This window comes from Malurus melanocephalus, unplaced genomic scaffold, assembly GCF_030028575.1.
Source record: "Malurus melanocephalus ecotype Western Australia unplaced genomic scaffold, MMel_1.1 scaffold_1207, whole genome shotgun sequence".
Classification (NCBI taxonomy): domain Eukaryota; kingdom Metazoa; phylum Chordata; class Aves; order Passeriformes; family Maluridae; genus Malurus; species Malurus melanocephalus.
Genome location: NW_026624439.1, coordinates 57,745 through 67,308, shown reverse-complemented (window position 1 = coordinate 67,308; position 9,564 = coordinate 57,745). Strand labels below are relative to the sequence as shown.

The window sequence follows — 9,564 nt, the reverse complement described above, 5'->3', positions numbered from 1 at the left end:
AATGGGAAACAAACTTCTTCAGCTCAAAGCTAAATCGACCTCCTTCAGTCCCCTTCTGCTCTTGCCACATGCCCTGCTGAACACTTTGTTCCCATCTTTCCCCAAGGCCCCTCCAAGTCCTGCASAGCCRCAGTGAGGCCTCCCTGGGGMTTCTCCTCTCCCAGCTGAGCACCCCCAGCTCTCTCAGCCTTTCCTCAGAGCAGAGGGGCTCCAGCCCTCGCAGCATCTCTGGRGCCTCCTCTGTTCTCACTCGGACAGCTCCAGCTCCTTCCTGTGCTCAGGACCCYRGAGSTGGGGCAGGGATSAGCCCTGGGGGGGCTGCAGCTTCACRGGMMACAGCGGGAATTGTGTGTTATCCCTGGAGAGGAACTMAACGYGCTCTGGTGCTCAGGGATAAAATCAAAGGAATGAAGATTGCACTGGGCACCTTTTGATTTACAGAACTGCTATGATATCATTTATTGGTGTTTACTCGCACTCTAAGTATGAAAGAGAAATCCCACCATTTTGATCTGTACTAGRTGTCAGTCTACCCAGGTGTCCTACTGTCTGTGGTCTCTTCACTGTAAGAGTCACTGAAGATCAGCTGCTCTTCACCTAACAAATAATTACCCTCATTTACAGGGTGGACTCGGAACTGGGGTCTCAGGATAAACTCTGCACTGGGAATTATTTCAAACTTTGCAAAAGAATTCAATGAGAATTTCTGTGTAATTATGAGGAAATCCTCACTCTTATGTATTTCATGGATTAAAGGACATGCATATAACAGTGTGGCTGGAAAGTTCATCTCAGTYCATGACTGAGGCTTATGAAAAACGTATTTCAGATGTTAGAACAGGAACGAACATGTGCGTGACCTGCAGGCAAGGCCGAAGTGGGGCTGTGCCTCCTGCGTGTGCAGCGGGCATTGGCTGTGCCCGGGGGCCGGCAGCCCTGCCCAGTACCTGGCAGAGGGCTGCAGGCCAGGGAGGGGAACTGGCCACAGCCAAGTCCAAGGTCCAGGCCGATAGAGCTGCTCACACCTTGTCCTCAGCTCTGCCTGGCCCCTCACCAGTTGTATCCTGCCCACTGCTCACTGCCCTGGGCTCTGCTGCAGCGAGGGGTCTGTGTGCCCCAGGGTAACACTGAGCACTGGGATCCTCTCAGGACAGTGGGGCAGGGAGTTCTACCTGCTCAGTGCCCACAAGGCCATTGGCAATCAGGGCTGTTCCTGGCACTGCTCTGGTCCCTGCTGTGCCTTCATGTGGCTCTAGATCACAGAATCCTGGAATGGGKGAGGCTGGAAAGGACCACAGCGGGGCTTCTGGTCCCATGTCCCTGATCAAGCAGGGTTATATCAGARCACGGTTCTGGAATTATCTCCAGTGAAGGAGACCCCACTCCCTCTCTGGRCAATGTGTTCCAGTAAGTGGTCACTCGCAAAATAAAGMATTTCTTCCTCACGTTCAGRTGGAACTTCCTGTGCAGCSGTYTCTGTCCGTTGTCTCTTATCCTATTACTGRGCCCCACAAAACAGAGCCTGGTCCACGCTCTGAGCCCTCCCTGCAGATATTTATACACAGAACAGCTCCTGTTCTGGCAGCGGCACCGCTGGGTGCAGCGGCCGCCAGAGCCTGCAGGAGCTGGAGCTGCGACAGAGGCGGTACCGGGGGTAGTTTCTGGAGACGGCGCAGCTGCTGAGGACAGCTCAGCCCAGCCCCGGCAGCTCCGTGCCCTCACAGCCCGCGGACGAGGCGGGCCCGCGGCTCGGAGAAATCGCCGAGCGGGCCCAGGGCCCAAGCGCAGCCCAGCCCCGCCTCACGCAGGCGGCACCGCCTCTACTTAAAGCGCGCCCGGCGCTTTCACCGCCTCCTCCCGCACGCCGGCGCCGCAGCACCACCATGTCGGACCGGCTGCCCTACAAAGTGGGTGAGTGCGAGCCCTGGGCCGGCCCCGCGGGGCTCGGCGGCTCCCCCGGGCCGGGCTGGGGTGAGAGCGGTGCAGGGAGCGCGGCCTCGGCGGCCGTGGGGCAGCGCTGGATGCAGCCGTGAGGGGAGGACGGCGGGTCCTGCCCCAGGGGAGCTGGGCCTGAGCCCCCTGTGCGCTGGAGCAGCTGCCGCGGGGAAGGGGCGCTCGGGGATGTGGAACCGCTTGSGTTCCCAGTCGCGGCTGTGCCGCTCTCCCGGCCCGGCTGCCCCGTCCCGCCCCTGCCGCTCTGAGCCCTTGGCGGGAACAGGCTTAGTTAGCTCCGAAGGTGAAACTACTTCCCATCCCGGGACCTTTGACTCATGTGCCCTGCAGGTTTTGGCGGGTATTTCTGTAGACCTGGAACTTCMCAAAGAACCCCAATTTTTATGAAAGAGTTGGCTGCTCCTTGGAGGCTCCATTCAAAGAAAAGAGTATTTGTCTGTAAGGCTCACAATCATAATTTGCCATGGAGGCTTTGAACATAAATACTGCAGGATATTTTTAAGCAGCCCTGGTAAAGTTACCAAGCCCTTAAGAGGGGTAAGATTCAATCTCCTCTGGATATATTTGTTTCTGTGGTCCTTTCCTTGCCTGTTCTCAGGCAGTTTTCAGTCCCGATGGTGTAAGAGCTGTGTTCCAGTCATCTCTAGCACGTGCAATAGCTTCAGTGGCCCCAGGCTTCATTCTGCAGCAAAATGCAATTAGCGTGTCTGTATTAAACCCGGCAGCCTGACTTGCAGTCCTGGTGTTTCCCAGTGCTTTAAACAGCCTGTGTTCACGAGGGAGGTGATAGGAAAGCATCTGATCATGATSTAAATGGAATGGTGAGCTTCTGAAATCTCTCAAAGAGTAAACTGAGTAAGAGGAACACTGTTCTGCCTGGTGCTGCAGGGTTGATGCACCTGGGCATTACCTGATTGACCCTCGTGTTTTTAAGGATGGGGCTGGACATACACAGTGAGTGCAATGAGCCTTTCAGAAGCCTCTTGCTCATTTTTTTGCAGGACATTTTTTGCTGTAGATCCTTTTTACAAGGGTAGAAATAGACTTGTAACTAAGGTAATTATGGTCACTTAAAATAATTTCTGTGAATCCAAGGGAGAAGGACCTGCAGCTTTGCTGTGAGGAGGGTGCACTCATAGGAAGCCTTCAGCGTGTGGGAAGCCACTGCCCTGCAACCAGCCCTCCCCACATGCAGGTCAAGACTGGAAGTCRGTCCCTGTAGGAAGTGTCTGACACTTGGGCAGTGTTTGTTAGAAGTGCTTAAGGCTGTGGCTTACTGAATTAATGGGCTGCAGGATGTCTGCAGCGCTAGATCACAGCTGATTAACACACTTGCAGCAGCGTGTGTTTTTCAGAGGGGCTATTAGGTTTGGTCTAAACTCAAAGCCTGTGAACCACAGCAAAGAACCAGGGAATAGCTGGAATAGGGTCTGATTTCCTGCAGCTCTATCTCCCAGCTGTTGCTGAGTGTTCAGCTCAGCTGTTGCAGCCAGTGCCTACCCACAAGTGTGTGAACAGATWCCAAGGTCTCAGCTATTCAAACTCTGACACCTGTCCTGCTTCTCTTGCAGCTGACATCAGCCTTGCAGACTGGGGTCGCAAGGCCATTGAGATTGCAGAGAATGAGATGCCAGGGCTGATGAAGATGAGGGAGATGTACTCTGCATCCAAGCCCCTGAAAGGTGCCCGCATCGCCGGCTGCCTCCACATGACYGTGCAGACAGCAGTGCTCATAGAGACCCTCATCGTGCTGGGAGCTGAGGTAACGTGGCTCTGAATAAATACCCCCAGCTCTTGGGTAATGTTCTGCCAGGTCACTGCTCCTGCTTATGTAACACCTTACTGAATCCTGGCAGATGTCTGTTCAGGTTTTTGGAAGAGGCTGAAATATCCACGTGGATGGGTTATGTTTTCTCCCCTTGATCAAGAAGCTTGTTGCCTGCCCTCAGCACCTCTGGGGTGTGGGGTGTATGTATTCCCTGTGGACAAGCTGCAGCTTTGAGTGCATGTTGTGCCCTGTGTGCAGTGCCCTGGGCAGTGCCCACAGCTGTTCCCACGCAGCTGTGCTGGGGCCTGCAGTGCTGTGGCTGCTCATGCTGCAGCTCTAGGGACGGCCTCCAGCACAGATTAGCCTGTATTAAGAACCCCCCTGTGCCCTGGTAAAGTCAGCAAAATCTAATKGAGCTTTCTGAGCTTGTGCTGGCCCTTGAGCTGGGCAGGGAAACAACAGGGATGCAGTATGGCTCAGGGACCCAGGGCTTGGGTCTCCACTGAATTTTTTTGTGTGACTATGGGACCAATTACTCTTGTCCATATTCAAGTCTGAGATACTTACAAGCCATTTACTGCCTTGTGTCCTATGTCTGACTTGCTGAATGAAGTCCAGACATCACAGCTGAGTGCTCACTGTACAGGGCCTGAGGAGAACCAGGTGTCTAAGCACAATCCATGTTGCTTGTGTGCACAGCATGGAGCTGACTRGAGCTTGGCTGGATTCTTAAATATATGGTCTGAAATTCATTCTTCCTGCAGTTTAGCTGCCTGAATTCTGGCTGCCCAGAGGTGCCCTGTGTGGGATCCCTCTCTGGGAACAGAACAAGGACTGAGCAGTGTCATGCTGATTGAAAGGCACKGGGAGAAGAGGAAATTTTCTCTGTAGCAGTGAAGAATGTCCCTCAAAAAGAGGAGGTGATAGGTGTGGACCCTGTGCCAGGTCAGCCTGGGTGAGGTACATGCTGCTGTGCAGGTGTTCCCTAGCCTGTTCAGAGCTGTCCTGTGGCTGCAGATGGTGTAGTGCTGAAGGAGAACTTTGATGTGGAGGTACAGTTCTGGCTTTGTTCCAGCCACTGTGTGGAACTCTTGCCCCTCCACATGATTTAAAAGAAAGTGGTAATGGTTGAAGTTTAGGAAGCTTTYTGCTGCTCCTTTTGGTTGCTGTATCCCAGTATGGCTGGCCTAGGAGGCAGCTGTGTGCTTAGTTAGACACTGCCAAGCTGCTTTAAGCTGAGAACAACCCCAAATTATCCAAATCATTCAGGGAGGTACCTGCAGAGACTTGGTTCCTCTAAGTATGTTGTGGTTGTGCCTTTAAAGCTGTGTGCTGCTGTGTTAACTCCTTGTCCTGATGCCTGTGKATTAGTTTWGGCTTATGTGAGTTTGGATTCAGCSTTGGTTCATCTGTTCTGTCAGAACTTTAGTGCCAGGGAGGGAGGAATGAAGCTGATTAAATGATACCCCATGTAATGAGGACGTAGCTCCCTGCAGCATAGTAACCTTGATGCTCCTTTTTTGGCTGGGTTAACAAGGATAGAATAAATACTCTGTGTGTCAGAGTAGAAGTTCTGAGTTTGTAATAAAAAATAATCCTTTCCATAATAATCCTTTTCGTTCCACAACTGTCAGGTGTGCCAGTTATTCTAGGATCACAAATCTGTATCAGGTGTGAAGTGTAAACAATATATAGGTGTTCTGTATACCTTGAATGTCATGGCACCTCCTGATGCCATCGGTTCTAGTGTGGGGGAGCTTGCACAAACTCAGSTGAGAAGGTGCAGCTGTATTTTATGGATTCTGTTTCCCTGTGCTCCTTCCAGTTGCGTTTTCATGACAAGTGTTGGTTGTGTATGCTGCTTCCTATGGCAGCCCTTACCTGACACCTCGCTTCTTGATCAAGTGGGATGTGTCTGAAAACAGGGTGGTTGACTGTGCCTTATTGCCTTYTCTCCTCAAGCTGTGTAACCAGTGAAGGTGCAAATAGCTGCCAGCCAGCCCTGTGGGGAGCAGAGGGCGTGTGGCTCTGGGATGTGGTGCTGTAAGCTGCAGTAGGTATGCAGATCCTTTTCAGTGCAACTCAGCAACATAYTGTTGCTTTTCTAGGTGCTTGAGCCTAATTATGAATCTGAAGAAAACTCTTAGCTCAGCTGGAAAAGCTTCTGTGACTGGAGCACAGAGTGGGAGTGGGTGGGCATAATCTTAGAGAATGCCTGGWTTGAGTGTAAAGTTTCAGCTGCATTTCTGACTCTTGTGAGTGCCAGCAGATGTGTTGCTGCATGTCCGTACCCTCAGTGGACACTTGCTGTGGTGCTGTAGTGAAAATCTAACCTTTATTGACCAAAACTTCCCAAACCCACCCTGTTGGGCACTGCTAAAGATCTGAGGTATACTTTGGCTGTCTGGGAGATGTGCTTGTGAGCAGGGAGATGGCTGAATATATGGCACAGCTAAAGCTCATTCACATTCTCTCCCTGTGACATTATTTTCCCTGACTTAGTCAGACACTGTTTTCACTTTTATCTTTGCAGAACTTCTGAAAAAGGCAGGAATCTGCACTAATTTCTTTCTGCTCTTGCTCCCTTTTAAACTCCTGTGTTTGATAGAGAGTCCCTGATATCTCAGAACTTTGTTCAGCAAACAAAACTTGGTTGTTTTCCAGGTACAATGGTCAAGCTGCAACATTTTCTCCACTCAAGACCATGCTGCAGCTGCTATTGCAAAAGCTGGTATTCCTGGTAAGTTTTCCATGTTCTAGTTTGGCTCTCAGTTGGGCTGTACTGCCTGTTCCTGCTAAYTCAAACTGTGTGCACATCAAGCTCTTCTGAACAAACTTGAGGATAGAAGCAGCAGTTGTTACAAAGCAGGACATTTGGTTCAGGCTGTATTGCATCAGCCTGTGGACAGGTSTCCCAGCAAAGGCTGCTGTTGGGCTGTGTGTTACCAGCTCATTRAGATGATGGAATGGGCTGGGTGATTAAATGGAGTGGTGTGTAGGTGTGTGCAGCTGSAGGTGTTTGGTGCCTTCTAGCAAGCTCAGTGCTAAATAAGGGTTTGGAAAGGCAGGGAAACTGCCATTGTGTCAATACTCAAGATGATTTCWGACTAGAACTAGCCCAGCTGTGTTCCTGCCTGATATCCTTTAAGTGCTGTATCAGGATGCTGCTGTCTTGTTCCTGTCACCTTCCAATAAGGAGCAATTCCTCAGGGATCAGTGTAAATACCCAAAACTGTCTGCTGTATAACTCAGCTTAAGGAAATGCAGTCCTCAGTGCTGGGAGCTGCATTACCCGAGCCCCACTGCTGGCAGAGGCTAAATCTGATTTCTGACAGCCTCGGTTCTTTGCTTTGGGAAGGGTCTCTCATTTCTATTATAATTAACTGTTGCAACAAGTCTTTCCCCAGCTGTGGTGTGTTCTAAGGCAACAAAGTGATCCCTTCATCAGCTCTTTGGCACTACCAGCTTCAGGCACTGCCTCTGGCATGGGATGTCAAAGGGCCATGTGGGATTCTTTAAATGTTGGGTTGTCTTCCTCAYGCTTTCAACATGCAAACTCAACTGAAGAGCCATTTAGGTTGAGTGTTTTTTGAAGTGTTTGACCTTTGCCCTTGGTATCCTCATTTTTGAAACTTGGTCTTTTTGTTAATATTGCACCTCACACACTGAATTGATGAGACCCTGGAGGAATGCTGGTCCTTTGGCTACARTATGAGATCCCGACACACATTATTTCAGAATAGGTAATTGCATGATTGGCTCTTCATGGCTCAAGGTTTGTTTTCCGTGTAAACAGTGAAAACATGACAATTTAGCCAAATGTTGGGGTGTGTAAATAATGTGCCCAATATGTGTTTGAGTACCTCAGTCCCTCTGAGGATTGAGTATAGCATGAAGCCAGYACAACACCAGGGAAGACACAAATCCTACTGGATGCAGCATGCCGGGGTGGCAGCCTCTTGCTGGGACTGCTAATGTAGAAATACACCCTGATTAGAGCAGATGAGACACCTTAGCTTGGATTTTACTGCTGGACTAGRCACTAGAATTTAAGCTCAAAGTTGCTGAAGAGCTTATATTCTGCTGCTTAGCTCATGCTGAAATTCTTYTCTGCTGTGCTAGAAAATGCTGTAGTTGTGTTTTCATTTGTCTGTATCAATATTTCTGGTGACTATTTTTAAATGAGTGGGGTGTTGAGGATGCGAGWCTGGTTTAGTTTGCTTTTTCTGCCCCTTTTTAGCATGGAAAAAGAATAAAGAGAGCCATGAAGTCTCAAAATTTTGACCATGTTTGTGGCCTGAAACAGGAGACACAGTGATTATTCTGAGGTCTGTTTTTCAGTGCAAATGTCTTTGCTGGCCTGCAGGCACAGATAATCATCTGTCTGTCAGCTGCTACTGGGAGCTGCTGATGAAATCTTTCTTTGGCTGCTTCACTACATGCTGAGTAAGGAACTGGCTGATGGTGTGTGTTTGTTCCCATGCAGTGTTTGCCTGGAAAGGCGAGACAGACGAGGAATACTTGTGGTGCATCGAGCAGACCCTGTACTTCAAGGATGGGCAGCCCCTCAACATGATTCTGGATGATGGTGGAGATCTTACCAACCTAGTTCATACCAAATACCCACAGCTGCTGAAAGGTGACTTTTGTTTTAGCAGGCACAATTCTTCTTGGGAGGCTGTTTAAGGGGGTGTTTCTGCTGGAATTCCCTGCTGGTGTGAAAAGGGGTGAGGGAGGAGGGACAGGCATGTGCAAACAGGCTGTCAAAACAGTTCCAGACCAGAATCTCTTACCTGCAGGAGCTGTTTCCACCTTTGCTCTCTGTACATAAGCTACAGTAACCTGTCCTGGCCATTCTTCACAGTGCCATTACCTGAGAATGACCAGTGGTTCTGCTGTCATGCCAAAAGCTTCCTGAATGTCTCATGTCTTGGCATCCATCTCTAGCCTGCCTCTGATAAAAAACATCCCTATTGCSTGAGTCTGCTTCCGAAATTCAAAGGAATGGCTCTTCCTCTGGGGTTTTAAAGAATCTAGCAAGGTTGTCATACCTGTCAACATTTCCCTTCTCAAAATGTGTGGCTGTCTGCACTGGCTGTAGTTGAAAAGCTCCTTGCAGCAGTTTGGGAAATTAAGGCTGGTCTCTGTAGAAGGTGGCAGACTTGATCTGTTTTACTTTCCAGTCCATTGCTCCTTGGAAACATCAAAACTTCCAAAATGGAATGCACAGAGTCTTGACCTTGTCTGTCTGAGCTCTGTGCTTAGCCCTTTCCTGTGAAATCTGCTYAAATGAAGCAGTGTAGCATCCAATTTTGGTATCTTATGGGTAACAGAAKCTCATATATCATATCCTAAGGGCTTGTGGGGATATCTGACCTCTGGAGGTGGAGCAAGGGTGACATTGGCAGGGCATGTATAGTGTGCGGATTGTGAGCACAGGAGATATTTTGGCATGAAGCAGCTGAAATTGTCATTTGCTATTTAAAGGTTTGACAAGTTTTCTGGGCTAATTTCAGAGGGAATTGTCTTCCATGTTACAGCTGCTTCTAATTTAAATAGCTCAGTCCTAGTGTGCAATTAACACTTGAAAGTAGGATTCCTTCAACTAGGAGATGTGTTAAATATGTGTGGGGAACTGCTCAGTAAGCTTCCCCTCTGCTGCAGTGTGCTTGCTGTTAGAGAGCAGAATGACCTGTGTACTGTTGGCTTATTCCATTAAACCAAATGCCCTTAAAATACCAAGATAAATAAAGGTGGGARTGGAGGAGACTAGAACTGACCAAAGGGGGAATTCATCTGAACTTGTGCAAGGAAGGTCTCTGGCATCTGTGCAAAAGAGTTCT

General features: G+C 49.5%; 1 protein-coding gene across 1 annotated transcript in view; it reads left to right on the top strand.

Moving 5' to 3' along the window:
- Positions 1-1,827: 1,827 nt before the first annotated feature.
- The window catches only part of AHCY (adenosylhomocysteinase), a 24,011-nt gene continuing 16,274 nt past the window's right edge, over positions 1,828-9,564 (top strand). The window contains exons 1-4 of the mRNA XM_057387411.1: positions 1,828-1,911; positions 3,525-3,715; positions 6,386-6,461; positions 8,208-8,360. Of these exons, the coding sequence (XP_057243394.1) occupies positions 1,884-1,911; positions 3,525-3,715; positions 6,386-6,461; positions 8,208-8,360 (448 nt within the window). The 5' untranslated portion in view covers positions 1,828-1,883. The remainder of the gene's footprint in view (positions 1,912-3,524; positions 3,716-6,385; positions 6,462-8,207; positions 8,361-9,564) is intronic.